General features: G+C 42.7%; 1 protein-coding gene across 6 annotated transcripts; it reads left to right on the top strand.

The window, feature by feature from the left end:
* Positions 1–27,369, top strand: CAP1 (cyclase associated actin cytoskeleton regulatory protein 1). Of its 6 annotated transcripts, none has more exons than XM_055341548.1 (13): positions 1–138; positions 14,763–14,887; positions 15,489–15,592; positions 17,439–17,516; positions 19,241–19,384; positions 19,492–19,577; positions 21,495–21,600; positions 22,772–22,949; positions 24,386–24,570; positions 24,750–24,873; positions 25,119–25,201; positions 25,523–25,666; positions 26,204–27,369. In XM_055341548.1, exons 2-13 carry the CDS (start codon positions 14,776–14,778, stop codon positions 26,285–26,287), a joined length of 1,428 nt encoding a protein of 475 aa, XP_055197523.1. In that variant the 5' UTR covers positions 1–138; positions 14,763–14,775; the 3' UTR covers positions 26,288–27,369. The 6 variants fall into 6 exon arrangements, with proteins under 6 accessions (XP_055197523.1, XP_055197524.1, XP_055197526.1 ...); XM_055341549.1 differs by having other exon boundaries at positions 18–138; positions 14,766–14,887; XM_055341551.1 differs by having other exon boundaries at positions 59–156; positions 15,492–15,592.
* Positions 27,370–27,402: the final 33 nt, after the last annotated feature.

Below are 27,402 nucleotides of genomic sequence, written 5' to 3'. Positions count from 1 at the left end.
TCTCCTCCACCTCGGCGTCTCGGCGGCCGTCCGTTTCCGGTGGGGGGGCCGCGCCCAGTGAGGGCCCGGAAGTGGGTCGCGCGAAGATTGCTGGGCGGTTCTTGCCGGAAGTGGAGAGCGGCTGCTCGCAGTCGGGAGGTGAGGCGGAACTCTGAGGTGAGGGGACTCGGCCGGGTGGGGACTGGGGTCCGCTCCGCGGCCCACCTGCCCGTGGCTTTGTTGACGGCCCGTCCGGCCTGTGCGCGTGTGGTGGGCCCTACTGAAGGGGCCGGAGAGGAGGCCCTCGGGCCGACCCGGAATCCTGGGCGCGGTCTCTTGAGGTGGGGCCGGGGTGACCAACTGAGCCGGGCTCTTCTGGGGAGGCTCCTCCGCTGTGAAATCCTGTCAGCCTCGGCGGGGCCTGATTCCTAACGTGCCCAGACGTAGGCATTCCTGAGGAACCGGCGATACCTTAGAGTCTTCCCTGCCCCCCCCATCTCGTCCCCATTGCACGGAGGGGTAAATTGATCCCCCAGAGCGTAGAAGCTGGTCTGGGATCTTAACAGCGAGTGAGGGACACAGTTGGAATCCAGACCTCAATTCCTTAGATCATTAGTTCCAGATCCTCCCCACGACTATTTCCCAGGAACCTCTCTCTCCACCTCTGAGTGGTCTTCCGGTCGGTGTCGTCTCGCCGGCAGCTGCACCTCCCGCTGCGTGGTTTGGGGGGGGGGGTGTTTGTTATGTTTTTTGTTTACTGCAACCTGTTTGGGATCCCTGCGGAGTTTTTCAAAGGAGAGTGGGACAGGTCTTTGTATTTGCAGCCAGGTAGCCTCTCCTTCCTCCAGGTCTGTCGCTCCAGTTCGGAAAGGCTTAAGTTAACTTTTTGGAAGGTGTTGCTGCGTGCTTCTGGACCTGAAATCCGCTGGCCCAGGTTTGGACTGGCCCCACTGCTAAGTACCTGTAGCCCTAGATGCATTATTTAGCTTCCTTGAGCCTCATTTTTTTCCTCCTCTTTTAAGCGGAGATCTCTGCTTACCCCCCGCAGGATTATATTCAGTGTAACAAATTCTGTTTATTCCGTCAGGCGCCGCCATACCCAGGGAATGCAGTTTTGAAACCAAACAGGCCAGCCCCTGCCCCCATGGAGCTAACTAACAGTTGTTGCAGGGCCGTTTAAGAAGTAATGATAAATGTGATGAGTGTTCGGAAGAACAGGGTACTATGGAAATATATGACGGGGGCCGGGGGTGGGGGTGGGGGGAACCTCAGGAAAATCCCTTCTGCGGAGCAGAATTTAAGATAGATTTTGAAGGATAAATAACAATAAGCTTGATGAGAGGAGGAGAAGCTTTTAAGGCAGAGGTTAGTATCAGAACTTAGTAGGGAAGCTCTTTGTAGGGTTCCTTGTTCAAGTGAAAAACGGGACAGCTCAGCACATTCTTTCCTCATTCACCCACTCGTTCTCAGCGCCCTTCATATGTTTGAGGCACATATTGAATGAGGCACTTGGCCCTGGTGGCAAGGAATACAGTTGTTACCGTGGCGGGGGGTGGGGGGTAGACAAGTGAATCAGGGACAGCTAACTCTGTCATAAGGCCCTGTGTGAGCCTCGGGCTGTGTAAGAAGAGAGGAGGAGCACCTGAGCCAGGTGTCTAAGCTTTGAGGAGGAAATGGAGGATAAGTCTTGCAGGACTGACTTAACCATACGGTGAATCTGGAAAAGGTATTTACAGGCAGAGAGTGCAAGGGCCTGGGGACCTGGTGGTGGGGAAGCCCATGGCTAGCTAGCTCAGCGTGTGACTGAAATTCCAGTAATGCTAGAGAAGTGGAGGAAGTGGCAAGTGGTGGGTCAAATATGAAGGCCCTTGTAAATCATGCTGAGTAATGCGGCTCTTATGCGGAACGCTATGAGGATGCTTTGAAGGGTTTTTTTTTTTTTGATATTTTTTTTCTTTATTTATTTATGATAGTCACACAGAGAGAGAGCGAGAGAGAGAGGCAGAGACACAGGCAGAGGGAGAAGCAAGCTCCATGCGCCGGGAGCCCGACGTGGGATTCGATCCCGGGTCTCCAGGATTGCGCCCTGGGCCAAAGGCAGGCACCAAAACGCCGCGCCACCCAGGGATCCCGCTTTGAAGGGTTTTATGTAGGAACATGATGTGGTCAGATGTGTATGTGTTAGAACGTTCAGTTTGTCGATTGAGAAGCGACGTGATGGTGAAGTGGACCAGGGTTGGGAAGCTTTTGCCGCAGTCGTGACTTGAACTAAGACCATGATAGTAGGGAGGAGAGGAGGGATCAGATTTGAACAGTATTTTAAAAGATAGAATCAAAAAAAAAAAAAAAAAGGATGGAATCCATAGAATTGGGAGGCTAATTATTTGTGGAAATGAAGAAATAGGAGTAGTCTAGGATGAATGCCTGGTTTTCTGGCTTAGGGAACTGGGTGGTACCATTCACTAAGGTAGGTAATGTGAGAGGAGAGGGGTAAGTTGGGGAGGTGGCATGGAAAGAAAATGAATTTGGGGCATATTTAATATGAGGTGTTTGCAGCACACCCAGGCGAAGATGTCTGGTAAGGTATCCCAGCTAGAGGAAACAGCAAGAGCAAAGGTGTGGAGGCCGGAAAGGGCTTATATTCAGTGAAGTACCTGGAGTATTATTAGAGTTTGCCTGGAGTTTGCAGAAGAAGTTAAGACCAGAAAAAAAGATAGATGGCTGCCAACTTGGGAAGGGCTTTTGATACCTTGTTTGAATGTGTTTGGATTTTATTCTGTGTTTGGCAGTTTGCTTATTGTTTGAGTTGTGTTGGTCTAGCTCAAAGAAATTTCTGGGGACGCCTGGGTGGCTCAGCGGTTGAGCATCTGCCTTTGGCTCAGGGCGTGATCCCAGAGTCCCTGGATCGAGTCCCACCTCGGGCTCCCTGCATGGAGCCTGCTTCTACCTCTGCCTATGTCTCTGCCTCTCTCTCTCTCTCTCTGTCTCTCTCATGAATAAATAAAGAAAATCTTTAAAAAAAAAAAAAGAAATTTCTGTGGAATTTCCCACCTTTTTTTTTTCTCAAGAGATACTTCATCAATCAGGTGGACATAATTTATGTCTGAGAAAAGTTTTAATAAAACGGTAGCAGTGAAAGTACTTTGTCAAGTACAGCCTGTCATGCAAACCAAAACTGGTGGTACTGTTAAATTTCAGTGAGTGTATTTTTGCTCTGAGAGAGTTAGCTGTGTGTGTGTGTGTGTGTGTGTGTGTGTGTGTTTTAAGTATTTATTTATTCATGAGGGGTGGGGCAGAGGGAGAAGCAGGCTCCATGCTGGAAGCTCCATGTGGGACTTGATCCTGGGACTCCAGGATCACGCCCTGAGCCAAAGGCAGATGCTCAACTGCTGGCTGAGCCACCCAGGTGTCCGGAAGGTTAGCTGTTAATTTGTAAAATGCTTTGTTTCCAATTTGAGGAGTGATTTTTTTTCTCACCCCTTTTCTTCATTATACATACATATGTTTAGTTGCAATTATTTTTTTTAACCAGGGACTAAGCCTTCAAAAGGGACTTTCTCCTTTCAGTTTTCTCTGAAGAATTTGAGTCAAAGATGCATTTTACTTAAGTGAGCAAATGCAAAGTGTTATTGGAGGTTGAACCCTCAGGTTGGAAATTTAATCCTGAGATTTGAAATTGGAGGATCCTCAAGCCATGTCTTACCCGGTCCTTTTTTTTTTTTTTTTTTTTAACTTTCTATTAACCTGGCTTTCATACTTAAACTTCACTTTCTCTACCATAACCAGGCTAATCTTTTAAAGAGAACCATTTTTGCCTTCTTATCCTAATCTGGCTTCGTATTCCCAAAGAATCAAGTCTAAATTCCATTGTCCAGTTTACAAAACTCCACAATTGGACTCTTAACCTTAATTTTCATTAGATGATGCAGAGTGACATTCTAATTTAGACAGTCTTAAACTATTACATTAGCATTTTATTTATACCTCATGCACTTCCCTTTTCCGTATTATACTAGAACACGGTTTCTTTTTTTTTTTTTTTTATGATAGTCACACACACAGAGAGAGAGAGAGAGAGAGAGAGAGAGGCAGAGACACAGGCAGAGGGAGAAGCAGGCTCCATGCACCGGGAGCCCGACGTGGGATTCGATCCCCGGTCTCCAGGATCGCGCCCTGGGCCAAAGGCAGGCGCCAAACCACTGCACCACCTAGGGATCCCCTAGAACACAGTTTCTTAACCTTGGCACAACTAACATTTAGGCTGGATGATTCTTCACTGTAGCGTTGTCCTACCTGTACATTGTGGGATTTTAGCAGTATCTCTGGCCTCTTACCCATCAGATGTCAGTAGTACTCGCTCAGTTGTACCTACCAAAAATGTCTCCAGACATTGCCCAGTGTGTCTCCTGGAGGACAGAATTGCCCCTGATTAAGAACCACTGCATTAGAAAGTATTGTAACTATGATTGTGCAGTGTCTTCTCTCGCCAATGAAATTTTTTAGGGGAGGCTTCTTGGCCATGCTTAGCATACGGTATGCACATGATAAGCACTGGGTATCCTGTAGTGAGTGAATCATTTTTTATTGAGGCATCATGAATGATCGTTTATTCAAGGAACTTCTGGGTGGTACTTGAAGGACTTGCCTTTTTGGTTTTCCTCAGAGGATGTGATCTTGGTAGAGAAATGCCTCTGATAGGCACTCACTACAAGAAAGCTTTGGGTTAGTTAACAGTGCAAGTCAGCAGATATATATCCCTTATACTGGGGATATAGAAATTCCTATTATGTTCATGTTGCCTGCATTTAGGCAGCTTGGTTTAATGAATAGGAGTTACCATTTATTTCAAATTGCTTATAGTTTATGATTTTGGTACTCAGTGTTCATTTTTATTAAGTTGTTAGAGTTGAATCGTCTTTAAATTAATGCAACTACAACATTCACCATGAAATTATTTTTTTTGATATACCATTATGTAAACTTAAAGAGAATCCGAACTCTCAAAATATTTCTTAGCTATAATAAAGCTTTGTTTGCCTGTATTACCAGACCTGTAGCGTTAAACTTTTCCATTTGACTGGAAACTATAGTTGAGAGGTTTCATGGAAGGAGTGAGCTTGTTTTGTTTTTTGTTTGTTTGTTCTTGGGTTTTTTTGGATTTTGTTTATTTTGTTTGGTTTTTTGGTTTTTTTCCTGCAGAGGTCATTTAAAATTCCTATACTTAAGTTTAATTATAGACCCACAGCCACATATCTTTTCATATCTCTAGCTGTAGCTGAATCATGGATAGGGACAACCAGCATCCTTGGATCTATCTTTATGCAGCTACCCAGCTGAAATCAGCCAGTGCACTTTTTCCTTATACAATGTAAAAGGTGCCTCTTTTATGCAGTTAATCTTCATAACATTACTTAAATATGAGAGGAGAACTCATGGTCATGCAAAGTTGTTTACTTGCCCCGACCATTGAAACAGCTAGTTCCTGAGTCTGACTTTAGTTTACAAACCCTAACTAGCTTTACTCACTCCTGGAATTTCAGATAGGAGACAGAACCGGAGACAAGTGCTGATATTGGATTGGATTCTCTCTACAAGATAGGCCTTTCTCTTTTAATCTAAACCTCAGATGGCAGTGACTCAGACACTAAATGTCATTGGTTCCCTCAGTGAAACCAAATGCTTGGGGAAGAACAGTGGCTCCTGATTTGGGTTAGATTTAGATGACATCTTTACTGAGGCAAAGTGGTATCTATTCTTTGGTTTCTGGGTTAAAACAGCCAATTCGTGTCTCCTGTTAGCATGCCTAGGTTTTGTTTTGTGGCATATTAGAGCCTCGTGATGAGAACTTGGCTCTAATTCTATATTGTTAGGAGTAGAACTAACCAATACCTTATAACTTAGTAGTGTCTTAGGAGAGAGATCCAAGTCAAGCTGTTTTTTGTTTTGTTTTATTAGAAAGAAACTATGTTAAAGAAAATTTGGAAAATGGATCAATTGTCCAAAACCCCATGTGACAAATACTGTAAATTTTGTGTTCTCTTCGAGTCTTTTTCCATGGTGCATTTAGCTATTCCCCTATACGTAGATATCAAAGTTTGTTTTGTTGTTTGTTAAGTAGGCTCCACTGGGCACCTGCGTGGCTCAGTCAGTTGGGCATCTATCTGACTCTTGATTTCAGCTCAGGTCATGATCTCTAGCTAATGAGATGGAGCCCTATGTCGGGTTCCACACTCAGCAGAGTCTGCTTAAGATTCCCTCTGCCCCTCGTCCAGTGTGTGTTCTCAAATAAGTAAATAAATAAAATATTTTTAAAAATAAATAAAGTAGGCTCCACACCCAGCATGGAGCCCAACAACACAGGACTTGAACTCAAGACCTCAGCTGAAATCAGGAGTCGGACGCTTAACTGAGCCACCCAGGAGCCCCAGAAGAAGTCTAAGTTAACATTGCAGTGAACCTCTGCCTATCACTTTCCCCACATTTTATTATTTTCTTAGGATAACATCTCAGGAACTGAATTACAAAGTCAAGGCCAAATAAAGTATTCTGAAGCAGACCAGTTGGGCTATCATAGTTTCACTATCATAGTGTATGAGCTGACTTGTATAGCTGCTTTTCAGTTTTAGTTAAGTGTATGACTTAGAGGAAAAACTACCAAAGTAGAAAACATTTTAAGCATAGCAACTTCCAACTCAAGTAGACACTCATACTCCTGGCTTCAGTGCCTGGTGAGATGAGACAAGAACTGCAGGAGTAACCTGGTTCCATTTACTTCTGAACAACTTCCTTGAATAAGCAGAAGGAATTGGATTGTATGAATTGTTAGAATGATGAGACTTTGATGCAACTTTGGCAGGAATCACTAGCCATTTCTTGATTTTTCTTGGTTTCAGACCACAAAAAAATTGCTGGGGAATCACCTCATAGTTTTTTTTGCTCTGTGTGATACCCCTCCAAGAAGCCTATCCATTCTTATGACTTGATATATTTCTTTGCCAATAACTTGCAGACATTGAGCTCCTCCAGCCTTGCTCTTTCCCCAAGCTTTATTTCTAAATACTTACACTTAGAAGTTTCATCTCCTCTTCAGACTCTGCTTATCCAAAACTGACCTCATCTTCTTGTCTTAATACGTGCCAGAAACCTGTTTCTGCCTATAGTGTCATCATTCTGTAACGCCCCTGGGTTTGCATTTCGAGTCATCTTTGACTCCCTTCTCTGAGTGCCACAGTACTCAATAGTCAGTACCACACAGTTAGTACTTGTTCTGTGTTTAATGCACACTTGTTTTGTATGACCTCCAAGGGCAGTACCAGGATCAGTGGGTGGAAGTTGCAGGGAAGCAGATTTTGCCTCCATATAAGGAAGAACTTTTAAATACTTAGAGCTGTCTGAATGGAATGGGCAGCCTTCAGAAGTCTCTGGTTCTCTACACTGAAGGTGTTTGAACAGCGGTTACCTGACTAATTGCTGAGAATGTTGAAAAGATTGTTCTGGCATCAGATGGTGTTTTTACAAGGTGATTTCTAGAATCCTCTTAATCCTGAGAGCCAGTGATTCGATGAAAAGTAGCTTTGTTTTTCCTACTAGATTTTCCTACTAGATTCCCCTGGGACAGGAAAATTATTTTACCATTCTTTTATATTCCTACTTAATTCAGGTGCTGGTCACTTAGTTACTTAAAACTGATTATTTGTAGGTTAATTGATTCTTTTCCTTTGGTTTCTTCATCTGGCTGGACACTAAGTGTTGTGGATTTTTTTCCTTTGAAATATAAAAAATATTTTTTCAGCAGCCCTCTTATTTTACAGCTGAACAGCAGCATTTCAGCCTTAGACCCTAATAGCTTCCTACTTCATGTTCTGTTTATCAGATAGTACCTGTAAAAATTTTGCTTTCATCATATTATTCGTTTACTCAGAATGCTTAAATGGCTTCACATTTATCATAACATCAGATTCTAATACTGCCTGGCCTTCAGTGCCTTTAATAACCTAGTCTGGCTTATCCAACCTTATTTTCATGATACTCGATGCTCTCTGCAGATGAGTTTACAGTTTATGTACGTAGCCTCCTTATTCTCTCCTCCTTGCTTCTGATTGCTCTGGAGTATCTTCCCTTTTTTCTTTACTTTCCCATCAAGATGCCCCACGTTCCTCCTAAAACCAGACTGTCTCAACTGATTTCTTTTCAACCCTCAGAGCATATAGTCATTTATATTGTATCATTCAGAACCATACAACATTCTGCAAAGAAAAGGCTCCAGGATATAGGCTGACACTATAACTTTTCCTAATCTAAGTGGAATTAGGAAAAGTTCTCTTCCGAATCTCTAACAGAACTTTTAAAAAATGTAGTCATTGATGTTTTTACTCCATTGACATTTTCATTTGTGTTGGCCTTCCCAATAAGAATGAAAATTTCTGGAGGGCAGGGGCCATGTGTCTTCTATGTCTTCAGTAGCTGCTAAGTATAATGGTAAGCACTTTGATTTTATGAGCATCTTCTGTGTGCCAGCTTGTTCTAGGTGCTGTGAATTGGTGGGGCTGGATGTGGGGAGAAGAATGGATAAATTCCCATCCTCTTGGAGCCTGTCTTCTAGCACATCACAGGCAGTGATAACATTTTACGTTTGAACTGCATGTTAAGGCACCCAGAGTAATTCATCTCCTTTGATCCTTCCACCTCTGTGTGCTAGAAGGAGAGGCTTTTTAAAGGTCCTGAGTTAATAACAGTGAATACATGGCAGAGTTGAGACTCAAAGTGTGGCCTCCTAAATCCTTGTTTTTTCCTTAGACTTCTGTAGTTAGGACTGCCTCTCTTTCTGAAAGGTTTATGATGAATGCTTAAATAGTTAGGAATCTGTACATACATTTATGAAGGCTTACCCTTGGTTCTTGGTTATTGTCAATCAGAAATGACAAAGAACAAGTTCAAGCAGAGTTACAGTTTTCTACTCCGGCATTCTAAATTCTTGTGGAAAAGCCTTACTTTAAACATTTGCCTTCCAAATATGTATCATCTAGCCTATGAAAAAATATTGGCCTCCAAGGAGGAAATTGAAAGCAGGGAAATTAAAAGCTGCTAAAAATGTAACTAAAGACACCATGAAGAGGCCTTGAACCCACAGCACTATGCTCAGCAAGTAGTCAGGGCTAGATGCTGTGATGAACCACATAGTCACTTAATTGTAAGCTTAAAACTAAGACATGTGGAGTGGTGGGAAGAGCCTCAGTCCAGGATTCAGAAAATTTGTGCCTGTAGACTAGGTTCTCCACTCAGTGGTTGTTTCATATCTGGCAGGCTTTTTAACTTCTGTGAGTTTCTTCATTTTAAGATGGGGATCGATATCTTCATAGATCCCATAGAATTATTATATATAATCTAGTAAGCCAAGGCTATTTTCTTTATGGTACTTGGTTTGAAGATCTCTATATCAGTGTGTGTTGTGCCCAAGAAGGTAGCATTTATTTGACGGGTGGGGATATTTGTAAGATCCTGCAGATGGGCAAAGAGGAAAAAAAGAAAGAAAGGAAAAAAAATCTCCCCAGATTTGTCAGGGAGAGGAGACAGCCAGACTTGAGGAGAGAGAGGGCAATAGACTCTTACTAGCCTACTGTATTTATAGTACCTACTACATTTATAGTACTAGAAATTCAAAGACAAGAAAGAGTCTGTCCCTTAGGATGTCTGGTTGCCTATTAACTATTAAATAAATGATTTTAAGCCGTTATATTAAATGTGTGGTAGAGATAAGTGCACAGTGTTGTGGGAGCACAAACTGGAAATGCTTCTTGGGGAGGTGGTACCCTAGCTGAGCCTTAAAAGGCAGTAAGAGTTAGAGAGGGAGCAGGTTGGGAAGGAAACGCATACCAAACTGGACAAGCTTCCTATAGAAGGTAACACTTTAGCTGAGTCTTAAAAAGTAGGAGTTATGAGACAGAACAACCACCAAGCGGAATAGATAGCATGAAGGCTCAGAAGTGAGAGAAAATGTGATTCTTTCTGGAAAATGCAGGTAGTCCTGGGTTGCTGTAGTGTGTTTAGCAAGGGTGTGGCAATAGGTAAAACTGGAGCAGAGTGATAGGAGATAACGCAGCACCAGATTACAGAAACCCTCCTTTGGACTTTACCCTGAGTACCCTGGGGTGGGGGAGTACTGAATGATATTTAATAAAAGACTATCATAATTACATTTGCATTTGAAAAAGATTGTGGTGGTAATAGGAGAATGAATAAACAAGGTGTATTACTATAATTAGGGGAGACTAGCAAGGAAGTTATTGCAGTAATCTAGGCAAAGTCATGAAGACCTGATTTTTGACAATCAGGATGAAGCAAGGGGGCATCTATTCATGAGATAAGCAGGTAGAGCCTATATATTTTGATGACTGGCTAGATTTGGGGGAGTAAGGAAGAAGATAGTTTAGTTAACGCTTACGGAATCCTTGCTGTTTTTCACTACCGAGTCTGGTACTGCTACATGTATAGTTGACCCTTGAACAACATGGGGGTCAGGAGTGCTAAGCCCTCCAATGCAGTTGAAAATCTGCATTTTACTTTTGACTCCCCCCAAATTTACTAATAATGTACTATTGACTGAAAACTTACTGATAACAAACAGTTGATTAACACATATTTTGTATATGTATTATATACTGTATTCTTAAAATAAGCTAGAGAAAAGAAGATGTTATTAAGAAAATCAAAGGAAGGGACACCTGCATTGCTCAGTTGCTTAAGCGTCTGCCCTTGGCTTGGGTCATGATCTCAGGGTCCTGGGTTCAAGTCCCACTTCAGGCTCCTTGCTCAGTGGGGAGCCTGCTTCTCCCTCTGCCTGCCACTCCCCCTGCTTGTTCTCTCTGTCTCTCTCTCTCTCTCAAAGAAATGAATAAAATCTTTAAAAAAATCAAAAGAGAAAACACATTTATAATACTGTATTGTACAAAATTCATATGTAAATGGATCTGCACAGTTCAAACTTGTGTTCAAGGGTCGAATGTATTTCCCCTTAATTCTGACTTAGGCCCTTTGGATTTTGTACTGTTGTTTCCATTATACCGATAAGGAAGCTGAGGCTCAGAAAGTTCGATAATGCTCATAGTCACAGTGCCAATGAGTACTGTTATTCAAACCCCTAAACTCCCTGACTTCTCTTAAGACCATGCTCTTAACCACTATACTTTTTTTAAAGATGTTATTTATAGGCAGAAGGAGAGGCAGGCTTCCCCTGGAGAGCTCGATAGGGGACTCGATCCTGGGACCCCAGGATCATGCCCTGAGCCAAAGGTAGATGCTCAACCACTGAGCCACCCAGGTGGCCTTAACCACTATCCTTTGCTGCCTAATAGTTCCTGGGTTACTATCTTGGTCTATCAGGTGATTGATAGTGCTGGATTACTGAGACACCAAGGGAGGAGTGGGAAGATGAGTTCTGTTTTGGACACTTTAGTTTGAGATGCTTTTGGAATATCCAGGTAGGGATGTCTAGGAGGAAGCTGGTTCTAAAATTATAAATTCCAGAAGCATGGCTTGAGTTGGATATGCTACTCTGGGAGTCATTGGTCTCTAGGTGATTGTGCCACTCCAGAAGCAGGCAGGATGGTATGGCGATAATGGTAGCTGAAGGCTCGGGAGTGGACACGACCACCTGGAGAACGGGAATATGTGTATAGGGATGGAGAATAAGACAAGGTGTGTCTTTTGGTCCCTTCAGTTCTGGATATTCTTTTCCAGAACATCTCAAGTGTCACCCTGCCTCTACTTAAAAACCAAAAAACTAAGTACTGTTCTCCTGTTTGGTTAATGGTAGATTGAGATTACTGTAAATGATAGCCATATTATCCTTTTATATTCTGTTTAAGTTAGACAGCAGAACTGTAGCTTGCTTAGCAATTTAAAGCTTACAAGTACAAGTGAAATACAGGGGGGAAGGATGCAAAATCTCATAACCTCTATTACTAAGCTTTTAAGATAGGTAAGTATTCACCAACCCTAGCAGCCATTAGAGACACTTGTACTCATATTTTCCATGTTAACACTGGCCAACCTATAGTATCCATTGCATATGAAGGAATGTGTTTTATAACAGAATGGGTGGTATCTTTTCTTTTTTTTAAGATTTTATTTTTAAATAAAGGCACCTAGGTGCCTTAGTTGTTTAAATGTCTGACTCTTGATTTTGGCTCAGGGTCATGAGATCAAACCCTGTATCAGGCTCTACACTGAGCATGGAGCCTACCTGGGATTCTCTGTGTCCCTCTGCTTCCTGCTCCTACCCCACCCCCTGCTGCTTGGGAACATTCTCTCTCTCTCTCTCTCTCTCTCTCTCTCTATTTTTTTTAAAAGATTTTATTTATTTATTCATAGAGGCAGAGAGAGAGAGGCAGAGACACAGGCAGAGGGAGAAGCAGGCATCATACAGAGAGCCTGACGTGGGACTTGATCCAGGGTCTCCAGGATCACACCCTGGGCTGCAGGCGGCGCTAAACCGCTGAGCCACCAGGGCTACCCTCTCTCTCTCTTTAAAGGAAGGGGGAAAAAAGATTTTATTTTTAAGTAATCTCTATACCCAGTGTAGAGCTTGAACTCACAACCCTGAATTAAGAGTTGTACACCCTGGAATGGGTGGTATCTATTAATGGAAGATAGTTTAGGAGTTTATTGCATTTCTTGTCTTTTCCCCTGGGATTTATAGACTGTGGTGAATTGTATATGAGTATCTTCCTGGGCAGTTTCCAGAATGGTCAGTAATTTGGGTACTTGGGTGATGATGGTATAATGTAAGGGAGAATATATTGGTTGCTTCTAGTCTGCTCCATTTGTGAGCAGAGCAGAGACTTGGAGGCTTCTGCTACTTCACCAGGCCAGGCAATGAAAAGGTTTATTTGGTTCACATTTTCACCTTTTTCTCTGATTCTCTTTTAAATGACATTCTTGGGGTGCCTAGCTGACTCAGTCAGAAGAGTATCCGATTCTTGATCCTCAGGGTTGTGAGTTTGAGCCCCACATTAGGTGTAGAGATTACTTAAATAACTTTAAAAAGAAATCTCTTGTAAGTCACTGGGCCCAGAGAGACCAGAGCCTATACACAGAAAAGCATGAACAGGGAGGGCACCTGGGCGGCTCAGTCAGTTAAACAACTGCCTTAGGCTTGGGTCATGATCTCAAGTTCCTAGGATCAAGTTCCACATCGGTCTCCCTGCTGAGCGGGGAATCTGCTTCTCGCTCTCCTTCTGCTACTCCCCCTGCTGTGCTCTCTCAAATAAATAAATAATCTTAAAAATCTCCCTCTGCCCCTCCCCCTATCCCCTCTCATGCTCTCTTTCTCAAATAAATAAATGTTTTTTAAAATATATATTTTCAGGGACACCTGGGTGGCTCAGTGGTTAAGCGTCTGCCTTCAGCTCAGGGCATGATCCTGGGGTCCCAGACTCGATCCGGGATCATGCCCAGAGCCGAAGGCAGACACTCAACCACTGAGCCACCCAGACGTCCCTCATTGAGTGATTTTTTTTTTTTTAATCACTTGTGGTCTCAAACATTTCATGTGGATGTATATTGAAAACATGATTATTTACATGTATAGTATAGACAACTTTCAGAACACTTTTTCTTTGGAGTTTTGGGATGGTGTGCTTCAGGTTCATTAACTTCATAAATATTTACTGAATACCTTCTTGCCAAGTAGTGGTCTAAATGGTAGAGTATAATAGGGAGCAAGCCAGAGAAGTTCCTTTCTCTGGTAGAGCTTGCTTTCTTTAGGATTTAGACAGTGAGTGAGACTAATTTGAGATAAATTAATACTTGTAAAAGATCTGAAAGAAAGCTCTTCTGGATGCATCTATCTTCCGTACTATAAGTCCAGATCATACCCATCCTCATTTGTGAAGCCTGGTTCAAATGGCAGCATGTCCATGCTATCCTTATCTGACTCTTTCAGCTGATACACTCTTCTTCCTGAAATTGTTACTCTGTCTGCAACTTTATTACCTTAACATTTTTTTTCTGTTTGTAGTTGTTGGTGTACATGTCCAGTACCCACTATTAGACTAAGTTTTTGAGGGCAGAATAAATATCCTAGGGACGCCTGGGTAGCTCAGAGGTTGAGGGTCAGCCCAGGGCATGATCCCTGGGGTCCTGGGATCGAGTTCCACATCGGGCTCTCCCCGCAGGGAGTCTGCTTCTCCCTCTGTGTCTCTGCCTCTTATGAATAAATAAATAAAATCTTAAAAAAAAAAAGAATATCCTGTTCATCTTGGTTTGGAGCATTCCATATGTAGGCAGCAGGATGTTGTAGGAAAAAACACTGAACTTAGAGCCAGAAGATTGAACTTGAGTGCTGGCTTTCTTGTTAATTAATTAGCTGTGTGACTGTAGGCAAGTCATTTAACTTCACTGTAATTAAGTTTCCTCTCTCTGCAGACTGTAGTAATTAACCTTCCATTCCTGAATAGTTGTTGGGAGGCACAAATTGAGATCATATATGTGACTGTACTTTGTAAATTCTAAATTCTGGCACAGATATTTGGTGATGTCATAGTAGATATCCAGTAAGAATTTGAATGAGTAAAAGTTTGCTTTCAGTGAACACTTTTTTCTGGGTAGCTCTCTTGTTTAATGAGGTCTTCATGATTTTGCAAATATGTTAGTCTGTTTTTCATCTTGTTTTGTTAACTGATTCTGTTCCTCAAAATTAGCATCCTCCTCGCCCCGTGAGTATTCTGTTATTTCTTAAGTGCTATGTACTATTAAAATAACAAGTGACATACAATCTCTTTCAGCAGGTGGTACATTATGGCCGACATGCAAAAGCTGGTGGAAAGATTGGAGAGGGCAGTGGGCCGCCTGGAGGCAGTATCCCATGCTTCTGACATGCACTGTGGGTATGGAGACAGTGCTCCAAAAGGTAAGCAGTATCTAGCACAGCAGAATACTTTGAAGACTCAGTGTCTTGGCCTGAAATCGTTCTACCACAGTGTATTCTCTCCTTTGGAGTTAACTTCCCAAAATGCTTAATCTGCTAAGTTCATCGCCTGTGAACAGATCAGGGAGGAAGTGACTTAAGCAGGGAGGCCTGTGGTTATTTTAACATAAGAACTTCCTGCTTGTGTGATACTTCCTGTTCTTTAGCAAAATGACTCTAGCATAAGTTGAGTGACAAGTGATACTAAAATTTCCTCTGGCCAAATGATTGGCAAATTAGCCATTTTGCATATGCACTAAATGAATTGTAGGATGTTAGAGCTAAAAGGGAGCTCGGGATTTTTTTTTTTTTCCATTTTCATTTTATAGATTAAAGGAAATTAAGCTCAGAGAGGAAAAGGAACCTAGTCAGGGTCACACAACCAGTTAATGGTGGTACTGGAACTAGCACCCAGCTTTCTGGACTCATGTTCCAGTATTCTGTTTACTGTATTACCTTTCTTTTCTGCTTTCATGTGGAAGTGCTTTTTAACAGATCATCTTACTGGTGCATGACTGATTCTCTGTGGTATGTCTTTCTTTAGCAGGAGCAGCTCCATATGTGCAAGCATTTGACTCACTCCTTGCTGGTCCTGTGGCAGAGTACCTGAAGATCAGTAAAGAGATTGGGGGAGATGTGCAAAAACATGTAAGGATGTTTTGGCCCTTTTTCCCCCTCTTTTAAGGACTGGTGGCTGTCTTCAAATCCTACTCCTTCTGATTTAAGAGCCCCTTGAGAGGCTCCTGGCTCCTTCTCTGTTACCTTAACTGAGGGGCTCACTCCAGGCACTGGAGCAATTCCTCAAATTTTTCCAGGCCCTCTGCTTTTTATCATATTTTCTGTGTGGACTTTTATACTGATAACTGTTTGGTGCATAAACTATGGCTTGGAGGTCATCTGGAAGGTTCGGTTAAGCATCCAACTCTTTTTTTTTTTTTTTTTAAGATTTATTTATTTATGATAGAGAGAGAAAGAAAGGCAGAGACACAGGAGGAGGGAGAAGCAGGCTCCATGCTGGGAGCCTGATGTGGGACTCGATCCCAGGACTCCACGATCGTGCCCTGGGCCAAAGGCAGGCGCCAAACCACTGAGCCACCCAGGGATCCCCCTAAGCATCCAACTCTTGATTTTGGCTCAGGTCATGATCTCAGGGTCTCGTGATCAAGCCCTGCAGCAGGCTCCATGTTCAGCAAGGAGTCTGTTGGAGAGTCTTCCTCTCCCCCGCCCCCTGTATGCACACTCTAAATAAATAATCAACTTAAAAAAATTATATATATATATATATATATATATGTATATATATATATGGCTTGGTTCATCTTTATAGTGAGAACATTCTACCTTTCTGATCCCAACATATTATATAACCAAGCCTAAGGTGGCTTATTCAAAGGAGTCATAGTCATGACTTAGCATTTATAAAACTAGGCATGATAGTTATTAGTTATGCTAATATGAGTTATTTTCACACTTAGCTCACAGCAAGAATGTGAAGTAGGCAGTGACAGGTGCCTCTCCACCCACCTCGCTTCATGTGCTGCCACCTACATTGTCACCACCCCCACACTCAAATATATATTCTGAATCTCTCTTTAGGATCCAAAATCTTCCTGCTGGTTCTCTGAGTGGTCCTCTGTAAGCAGTAACCATGTTTAGGATCTTCTTGACCCTTCAGCAAGACTGGTTGCTTAATTTTTGGAAGATCTATTTTGAGCTTTCATATGCCATCTGTTGGCAGTGGTGTTAGCTCTAGTGAGTGGGACTGGGACTTAGATACAAGAGTGAGGGCTTGCATTTTTACTATATACAGGGTGTAACATTTGCAAAGATTTAAAAACATGTATCACTTTGTATGTTCTCAAAATGCAAATCTAGAAAAAATAGGTTACCTTATTTGAATTTTTGTATTAGAGAGTACTTATAGCCTTATGTTTCTTAAACTCTGTTGACTATGACTGTCAGTAAAAAATATGTATTTGTAACTGTCATAAGTTTCACAAAGCAATGCTTAACCTACTTGCACTGCACTCTTTTTTTTTTTAAATCTGTGAATGGGTTATGACCCAAACTTTGAGAAATAGCTTTAACCTAAAGGAGTAAATACCTTGAGAATTTAGGCATAAATTTAGCCTTTGCCTTTACTTCTGCCTCAGGTTTTTTTGGGAGGAAAAAAAGCTTTTTTGGTAATGAGAGATGGGAGGTTTTTTAGTGCACTTTGTATGACACTGCATGTACATTTGCTAACTGATTTCACCTAAGGCTAACCCTGATTATCTTCATTTCCTGGATATATATCCCTGATTAGTTGCAACAGGAACAGTGGTATATGTCATTCTGCTGTCATTCCCTGGAATCTGGAGTACCTGAGGAAAGCAGCATGAAATGCCTGGGTTGCTACCAGAGTACGTGGAAGTGGAGGTTTCAGGTTAATCTTATCAGGACCCTCTCCCACTGTAATGTGTTGCTGATAAGCGATTCTTCTCCTTTCTGGCAGGCGGAGATGGTCCACACAGGTCTGAAGTTGGAGCGAGCTCTCTTGGTTACAGCATCTCAGTGTCAGCAGCCAGCAGGCGTAAGTTCACCACTAATTGGTTTCCTTGTGGTTTGAATTGAGAGGTTTCTGCTCAGGACAAGTTGAGAGGTTTATGCTAAGTATCACAACATACTAAAACAGACCTTCCAGGCTCATGTACGTTCACACCAAGTCCCAGAAATAGACATAAAGTGCATGAGAACGTGCCAGTGAGTATTTATTGGACTCTGCTGGTTTGGGGTTTTTTGTTTGTTTTGTTTTGTTTTTTGCTTTTTTTTTTTCTGTCATTTTACTTAGGACCATGGTTACTCCTGGACTTGGTGCTTCTCTCAGTAGACAGCCTTTTTTAATCTCTTGGCTGAGGCCAAATTCATCATGGCCCTTTAGGTCATAGAGAATGGTTCTCTTGCTTCATTGTGACTGGGCTTTAGTAGTGCAGCTGTGGAGATCCTAAAACCCCTAAGGTATTGCTTCTCCCCTTGTCCTTCTGTGGTTGGGATCTCCCTTTTATGTTTACTTCTACTTAAAAATTTTATGCTGTATAGGTATGGAAATCAATTAGAGAAAACAGGTTTCTCCTGGAGATTTTAGTTTTGTTCTGTTTGTTCTTTCTGCATTTGGTTTTCCTAGGCAGAGTTAATAAAATGCTGTGAATGCTGTTTTAAAACCTCTGGACCCTCAGCATGCCTAAATAATATAAAAATAATATAATGTTAAATATATTAGACTCTAATTCTTAATCGGTCTTGAATGGTTAGAGCATTTTATCTAAATCTTTTCTCCAAACCCACACTTTCCATAAAAATCAGGCAGCTGAGACACTGTTAATATTTCCTGTGCTTTAGACTAAGGGTTGATAAACTACAGTCTCCAGGCCAGATCTGGTCTGCCATCTATTTTGTCAATGAAAGATTTTTGGAACATGGCCATGCCCATTCTTTCAAGTATTGTCTACTGCTGCTTCATGAACTATAATGGCAGAGCTGAGAAATTGCAGCAGACTGAAATATTTACTGTGTGGCTCTTTAAAGAAAGTTTGCCAACTCCTGCTTTAGACTGTTCATGCTAAGGTCTGAGAATTGAGATGTTCAGGAAACTGAGCCGGAAGGACAAAGCATGGAAACACAAGATTTGTCCATTTTGCTGAGCTGCCTGTTCAAATGCCAAGCCCCCTAATTGCATTTGATTCAGCAGATCTCTACTCAGCAGCTGCTACATACTAGCAATGTATTGAGGGCTATAAGGATTATAAAAGAGGGCTGAGACAAAGCTCTTGTCTTTGAAAAATTAATGAGAAATTTTAAAAAACCTACTCACATGGGTCCATTAATAGTTTGTGCTAATGTGTGATAAGCTGCCAGAATTGGTTATGCAGACAGTAGACACTGTAAGAGGCCAGTGGGGCTGGAGCTGGAGGGCTGTTCCTCATGGGAAGAGAAGAGACCATCCTGAGTTAAGGCTCAGAAATGAGCTAGTATCTCTTATTAGTGGGACAGAAAAGAGACAAGTGGCTGAAATGGTAGAATTTTATGGTGTAGCTGGAGCGTGGGTCCTGATCATGAAGAGCCACTAAATCTACCCTGAGGAGAGTGAGATGATGAATAATAGTTTAGCCATAGGAATCTGTGCAGGATTGAATACAGAGTTTATTTGGGTGTTCATTATAGCCCATAAAGAATTCTTGCCCATAGGATCAGAATTGACCAACACATAAAGTTTTTGGAGAAAGACTAACCTGAATCCTTTCCTGCATCTTTTCCTAGAATAAACTTTCTGACTTGTTGGCACCCATCTCAGAGCAGATCCAAGAAGTGATAACCTTCCGGGAGAAGAACCGAGGCAGCAAGTTGTTCAATCACCTGTCAGCTGTCAGCGAAAGTATCCAGGCCCTGGGTTGGGTAGCTATGGTGAGCAGTGCAGCTTCTATGGAAGGGAAGGGATGGAATGGAATGAAAGAGGTCAGGAGATAAGGCTGGAGAGGCTCTGAGTCACTAAAGGTTTCTCTTTTCTCTAGGCTCCCAAGCCTGGTCCCTATGTGAAAGAAATGAATGATGCTGCCATGTTTTATACAAACCGAGTCCTCAAGGAGTACAAAGATGTGTAAGTCCAGCTTTTTCTCAAGGGGTAAAGGACAAGCCAGCTGGTTACTTGCTGGAGTAGCACTTTGGGGTTAAGGCTGTTGCATTGGTTCTATACCCTAGGGCTGCTTTCTGGAAAGTTTGATAGATACTGGTGCATAGAGGCTGCATTTGTAAGCAGGAAGTGTTTCAGCTTTCACTTCTGCTTTTTCTCCAGGGTTTGTAGAGTCCCTTTTAGTCTTCTAATCCTTACCCTTGCTGGTTGAGGAGGTTTTACAAATGCCCTTTAATTTGCCTGTTTGAACACGGTGGATTTTGTTCCTTTGTTGAGAATTTCTAAGTGGCTCCTTGACAAAAGGTTCAGTAATATTTACTAGGAAATTACCCTGACTATTCATATAGTCAGGTAAAGTGAGAGGAAGGCTATGTTGGCAAAGCACAGGTATCAAGTAAGCAGGGGGACACGGGGGGGGGGGGTCATTGTCTAACTACATATGTTGGCCAGTCCTAACTGACTTCTCCATTGTTAGTTTTGAGCTGGAATGACTGTAGGCAGCTATCACTCAGCTGCATAATTACCCACACCCTTCCTTTCTTCCATCAATCAGTAGTCAACCAACATTTGTTGAGTAACTACTTTGAAGGAATAGCCTTCAGTGATATATGTCTCGGAACACCAGGCATTTCCTTGATCTTTCCTGCAACCTAGAGTTAAGCATTGCAGTGTTTTGATTTACCCCACTATTAAACTCCACACCTTAGAGTTGAGCAAATGAGGTCTTATCCTAAATAGCCATAAAGTCTTCCAGCTAATATGTAAGAGGAGGGCAGCCCTGGTGGCTCACCGGTTTAGCGCTGCCCGCAGCCCAGGGTGTGATCCTGGAGACCCGGGATCGAGTCCCACATCAGGCCCCCTGCATGGTTCCTGCTTCTCCCTCTGCCTGTGTCTCTACTTCTCTCTCTCCTCTCTGTGTATTCTCATGAATAAATTTTTTTTTAATTTTAATTTATTTATGATAGTCACAGAGAGAGAAAGAGAGAGAGGCAGAGACATAGGCAGAGGGAGAAGCAGGCTCCATGCACCGGGAGCCCGACGTGGGATTCGATCCCGGGTCTCCAGGATCGCGCCCTGGGCCAAAGGCAGGCGCCAAACCGCTGCGCCACCCAGGGATCCGTCTCATGAATAAATTAAAAAAAAATATGTAAGAGGAGAGACTTGAACCATAGTGCAGTACTCTCTCTATAACCAAATAATGATTATTTCTTCCACAGAAGTTTTAAATTTTTGGTGGGAGGGGCATATTTTGACATAAGGCATTGTGCTATAAGGCAGTTGAGTTTCGTAAAGTCCTGGAGTTCCACAGTGATGTTCGAGGGACCTTCTCCAGCACAGCTTCATGCACAGAGTTTTATTAGTTTTAGTTTTATTAGTTTTAATTTTATTAGTTTTGTATATTATGTTCTGCCTAAGGTCTACGTAGAAAAAATGATTTTGCTATACCACAAAAAGTTTGAGTAATACTGCTATAAGAAATAGAAAGAGGAGTGCCTGGGTGGTTCAGTCATTTAAGCATCTGCCTTCAGCTCAGGTCCTGATCCCAAGGTCCTGGGATCGAGCCTCGCATTGGGCTCTCTGCTCAGTGGGGAGCCTGTTTCTCCCTCTTCATCTGCCTACTTGTGCATACTCTCTCTGTCAAATAAAGTCTTTTTTTAAGAAAGAGATATAATCTGCAGTCCTTGTCCTAATGTATTTTAGTCTAATTAGGTTAACAGAATAGGTTAAAAAGAATAGTAAAGCACAATTATGATAGGAAAGCTAGCATTGAGCAGAGCCATACCACAGCCAGGAGGGTACAAGCTCACAGATAGGAGGGGTTCTGAAATCCCTATTGTAATATACCCTGGCTGTCTGTGATGCGTTCTTCTTTAATTCTCCCAGCGATAAGAAGCATGTGGATTGGGTCAAAGCTTACTTGAGTATATGGACAGAGCTACAGGCTTACATTAAGGAGTTCCATACCACCGGACTGGCCTGGAGCAAAATGGTTAGTAAGTCTTCCCTCCCTCTTTCTATCCCTCCAAGACAGGGTCCACAAGTTTCTTAGACTTCATTGCTACCAAGGTCCAAGAAAGAATGCTTGTCTTTTCAGTGAAGAGTAGAAAGAGGAGAGAGTATATAGAAAGCAAGGGTCAGAGAAATATTCAGTTTTAGTACACATGGGTCAAAGACCATGATTGGGCTGGAGGGGAGTCAGAAGAATGAGTTACATTATCCCAACCCTCTGGAAAATTAAAAATAGGAATATAAGACCCCTGAGTACAAATCACCAAACTAAATGCTATGCTTAAGATATAGATTACAGAGTAAAAGGGAGAGTGAGTCTCACTGGAAGAGATTGTACTTTTAACAGTTGTACTCTGCTCTGAGACTTTTTTCAAGAATAGAACAGTGAGAAGTGAGAGAAATAGGGATGCTAGCAAACAGCAAAGCTTAAACAGAGTACGTGTAATGTGTAGAATAAATGTAGAGATTGGTCAGCTCTGGCTTCAGTAAGGAGAAAGTCAGATTTTTTGGAGAAAAGGCTGGAAGGGAAGATTGATTGCGACTTTTAGACAATGATAAGTGATAAAAACCAGTCATAGGTATTTGAGCAAGAGTGATAATGATCAGACTTGTCCTTAAGAGAGTTCTCAGTTTATAGGTTAGGGATAAGGGCTCATGGTCAGACAATGGAAGTGCTCTTGTGCTGGGGGCTGGTACAAAAGAATTTGCAGAAGCAAGGAGTTTGATGAAATTGAGGGGGTTGGAAGACAAGATTGAACAGTCAAGCTGGGATGGCGACATCTTTTACTGAAATAGGAAGAAGGGGGGGGGTGATTGTACAGGTAGACAAGCAGGCAGGAGAGGACATCAGTCTTGGACTCGTTGAGGCTGAGGTACTGATGGCACACTAAGTCAATTTACAGAACTGTGGGTTAGAGCTGTAGTTGGGTAGAGGCCATAGGAATGATACAAAAGCCGAAAAATGGAACTGGGTAGGATCCTTGGGAAAGGATGAGAGGGAATAAAGCCAAGTTGGATGTGGGTAGGGAGCATGAATCATAGCATCAAAGGGTACAATGGATACCCCATGTCCCTGAATACATGTAGGGCTCTATTGGGAATGGTACAGAGGGGAGAAGAGGATGGCTGTTACCTGCGTTTTATTGTTCCAGGGGCCTGTGGCACAAGAATTGAGTGGATTGCCATCTGGACCCTCTGCTGGATCGGGTCCTCCTCCTCCCCCACCAGGCCCCCCTCCCCCACCAGTCCCCACCAGTTCAGGCTCAGATGAGTCTGCTTCCCGCTCAGCACTGTTTGCGCAGATTAATCAGGGGGAGAGCATCACACATGGTAAGTGAATACTTTGGCAAAAATAGTTGGTACAAAAAGTTGTTTGGGCCAGATCTTATCAACTAGAGACCTGACGGTCTGAACCAGAACCCTGGTATGTATATGGGAGAATTCATTTGGGGTCTCTGTCCTTCAGGTTTGCCCAAAGGGACATCAAAGCTGGCTTAAATGGAAATTGAAATGGGTGATTATAGTCGGGGGAAGCCCTCTGCCCCATAGGAAAGTTATTTAGTATTAAGTGGCATATGTAGAGTACCCTGTTGAACCAAGGCATGATGCCGGCAGTTTACCCTATAGCCTTTTCTGTTACCACATGGTCTCTTTGGGAAGTCTTTTTGGTGTGGAGGGTTGGGGGGGTGGGGACGGTTCACTACCTCAGAGGATGTCTGTTAGTCGTGGACATTTTGCATAAGATTCACCAATGTTGGCTTATAGAAAGTAGACATCCTTGTACACAGCAAGTAGGACATTTAAGTGATACAGCTCTCTTCTAGGAATCTACCTGTAAACACATCTAAAATAAAGACCAAGTGTTACATAGTATTACTTGTGGTAGCTAAAAAATGGTGTAACAACCTATATATATCCAGCAGCCTAGATACCCAGTAAGAGAAATGGCTAACTGTGGTATATCCTCCTAGTGAGATATACTATGCAGTCATGAAATCTTTCTACAGTGAATCATGCGGTGTTTAAGAAGAAATCTAGTATTTATACTACAGCCATAAGGAGTGGTGGAGCTGAAAGGGCCAGTCAGTATTGGTTATACAGATTGGGCCATAATCAAAAGCAAGAAGTGTATCAGCCTGCAGCGGGTGATTATGGAATCTTTTCCTTAAAAAGGAAAAAAAAAAAACTTTTTAGAAACTGTAGATTAACATGAGAAAATAATAAAATATTAACTGGTTTATACCAAACTTGTTAACAGTGTGTATGGTTAAACCAAATACAAAACTCTATCAGTAGGAAAACTCATGGAATGCGATTTCAAATGCAAACCACTGTAGGGGGCATGGTAGGTCAGCTGTGGGTGAGGTTTCTTTCCTTTTACCAAATTTTCTTTACTATCACGTATTACTTTTTCTTCTGTTGCTTTAAAAACTACATATTTTGTGAATATATATTTGGTATGTGTTTTTCAAGATCTTTTTTTGTGCATTCACATACCATTCCTTTCATACACACACATTCCATTTTTTTTTTTAATGGAACTGTTTAAATGAACCTTGAGTTGGAGGGGAAATTCTTAGACTTTCTCCAAAAACTGCTCATGAAAGAACACCTTATTAAAAGGCTTGAAAGTTTTAAGGCAGTTAACTTAGCTTTTGGCTTGAAAGTTTTAAGGCAGTTTAACTTCTGAGAGCACAAGTTAGTTACTGCTTCAGCCTAAAGCTGTGGTATGAAGGAGAGGCACAAGGTAGCTGTTGTTCCTACAGCCCTGAAACATGTATCTGATGACATGAAGACTCACAAGAACCCCGCCCTGAAGGCCCAGAGTGGTCCAGTACGAAGTGGCCCCAAACCGTTCTCTGCACCTAAACCAGGAGTCAGCCCATCCCCCAAGCCAACCGCAAAGAAGGAGCCGGCTGTACTTGAACTAGAGGGCAAGAAGTGGAGAGTGGTGAGTTAAAAATACCAGGACTGAGGGAACAAGAAGTGGGGACAGGGGCTTTAAACAGCACAGCCAAATGAGTGCAGGGTTCTGACTTAGATTATAGGAACGAAAGATTGGGACAATTTGTGTTGGGGGATAGTGTGTAGATTCCATGAGATTCCTTAAAAGGGGTATCTCTTTAACAGGAAAATCAGGAAAATGTTTCCAACCTCGTGATTGATGACACAGAGCTGAAGCAGGTGGCTTACATATACAAATGTGTCAACACAACATTGCAAATCAAGGGCAAAATAAACTCCATTACAGTAGGTGAGTTTTTATCACTGTCTTGGCAGGCTTTGTCCTAGAGTCTGAGAGGGCTGGAACTTACCTACCTATTCCTAAAGATTCTTAAATTTATTATAGTAGTTTCCTTTAAAGTTACACTGTTGATAGGGCGCCTGGGTGGCTCATTTAAACATCTGACTCTTGATTTCAGCTAGGACCTGATCTCGGGGTGGCGAGTTCAAGCCTCGTGAAAAAGTTATACTGTTGATCTGCTCCCTTTCTCCTAGATAACTGTAAGAAACTCGGTCTGGTGTTCGATGACGTGGTGGGCATTGTGGAGATCATCAATAGTAGGGATGTCAAAGTTCAGGTAACTTGATATCTTGGCGCCTTCCTTTGGTCCCTGAGGAATCAATTGAAAGACACGGCTGACCCACAGATGTTGCTGTGGTGGGAATCTGATTCTACTGAGTCTGTAAGCTGAGCTGCTTTGGTGGCAGGAAAGGAGTTGGCTCTTACATTGAGGCCTTTCCAGCACCCATCCCAGCTCACCTCTAGTATCTAGTATCTGCCGTATACCTGTGAGCTTTTCATGTAGTTGCTGAATCACATGAAACAGTGAAAGCTTGTTCCTGAAGCTTACTGTTGCTCTCCTCTGCTGCTGGGACTCAGGTGCTTGTTTTCTCTGCAGGTAATGGGTAAAGTGCCAACCATTTCCATCAACAAAACAGATGGCTGCCATGTTTACCTGAGCAAGAATTCCCTGGATTGCGAGATAGTCAGTGCCAAATCTTCTGAGATGAATGTCCTCATTCCTACTGAAGGCGGTGACTATGTAAGTCCCTTGATCTCTTTGGTGGTGTGATCTAAAAACAGGAGGGACTAAGATTTCTCGTTATGGCCATTCTGCACTGAGTCGGTCCAGCCTCACATCTCACGCACCCATGAACGTGAGACAGCCTCATGAAGGAGCGCTCCAAAGGAAGCTTTTCCTTTCTTAGGTTGAGCAGATGCTCAGGGTAGTAAAAAAGACTGGGGTTGAGTCATAGCCCCCTGTTGGACTGGTGCCGTGAAGCCATATCATTCTCATCTGTGCCTCACAGGTTTGTCCAAGATCACTGATCCTGGAACAATAGGAAACAGACTCAAACCTGTCCCTCTGGCTTTGGGGCCTTTGTTCTCATTCCTACACCACACTGCTCCTTTGTTAGGTCAGTGGCAGGGGAGGTGGGTAGTACGAGATGTTGGGTTTTGCTCTCACTATCCTCCTTGCTCTAAGAGTTTAGTGGAAGCAGGCATTGGGAGGAAAGTGTAAGATTGAACCCCGACTTGTTTTTGTACCTTCGATTTAAATGTGTTTTTTTATTTGCAGAATGAATTCCCAGTCCCTGAGCAGTTCAAGACCCTATGGAATGGGCAGAAGTTGGTCACCACAGTGACAGAAATTGCTGGATAAGCGAAGTGCCACTGGGTTCTTTGCCCTCCCCCTTACAACATGGGATAAATCTGTATCAGGACGGTTCTTTTCTAGATTTCCTTTACCTTTCTGCTCTTAAACTGCTTCTCTGCTCTGAGAAGCCCAGCTACCTGCCTTCACTGAAATATACCTCAGGCTGAGATTTGGGGCGGGAGAGCAGGTCAGCTGATCTTCTGTAGGAAGGTACGGCTTTTCCCTATCACCCCAACCACACCGCCAGTCCATTCTTAGGGAACCGCACACCAGGACTGGTGTGTTTTAGCTTTCAGCCTTTGGGGTTATTTGACCAACAAACAGTCTTTCCGGAAGAATAAAGCAGTCCCCAGGGATTAACAGATCAGAATGTTCACAGAACTTCATCTTTTTCTAACACTGAGCATGAAGGTAGCAGAGGCTGGTGTGATTCTAGCCAGTTCTTCTAACCAAACTAATTTTTCACTGCTGACCAGTGAGGCAGGGGTTGCACTGGACCAAAGGCTGAAGCTTGGCCATCTAGCATTCCAAGCAACATGGTTTCCTCTAAGCATTCCTTTTATTCTGCATTCCACCCTGGGTGGGCCTGAACCTGAGAGTGCAGGTTCTCCTGTATCAGCTGCTGGCAGTGCCCTGCACCCAGGCCAGTTAAAGGAATCTTGGCCCTTTCCTTTCACTGGGGTCCCTGCCCAGCACCTTCCTATAGAGACAACTTAAAAAAAAAAAGAGGAAAACCCACCATTCTGAGGAATCTGGAATTCCTTCCTCCTTCCGTGCTAGATGCCTCTCCACCTTCACTGCCTCCTTTGCCCTGTCATGCTCAACTGCTTTTGGTTTCTGTCCGGGCACCTGATCAAAGGACTAAAGTCTCCACTGCAGCCTGGTCTTAGGTCTTACGTAAGAATCTTGCACAGCACTGCTGATGTAAATTACAGTTTTTCTCTCTAGGACACTTACCAAAATATGCAACTCTTGGTGGGAAGAGAGATTGTCCTGTTGACTTCTACCCATTTCCTGAGGCCTGTGGAAATAAACCTTTATGTACTTAAAGTTATACAGAAAATAGAATAAAATTAATACCAAACTTGCTTAGTATTTACCTATGATGTTTACTATATAGA

This window comes from Nyctereutes procyonoides, unplaced genomic scaffold (genome assembly GCF_905146905.1).
Source record: "Nyctereutes procyonoides isolate TBG_1078 unplaced genomic scaffold, NYPRO_anot_genome, whole genome shotgun sequence".
Taxonomy (NCBI): domain Eukaryota; kingdom Metazoa; phylum Chordata; class Mammalia; order Carnivora; family Canidae; genus Nyctereutes; species Nyctereutes procyonoides.
Note: the sequence above shows the minus strand (reverse complement) of the source record. Positions and strands in the feature narration are given on the sequence as shown.

Bases quoted from the DNA above. Each gene is read 5' to 3' on its own strand.
- CAP1 (XM_055341548.1), top strand. From the start codon at position 14,776: ATGGCCGACATGCAAAAGCTGGTGGAAAGATTGGAGAGGGCAGTGGGC. The intron at 15,593-17,438 runs GTAAGGATGTTT...CCTTTCTGGCAG, and splicing joins GGGGAGATGTGCAAAAACAT to GCGGAGATGGTCCACACAGG. The intron at 24,571-24,749 runs GTGAGTTAAAAA...TCTCTTTAACAG, and splicing joins AGGGCAAGAAGTGGAGAGTG to GAAAATCAGGAAAATGTTTC.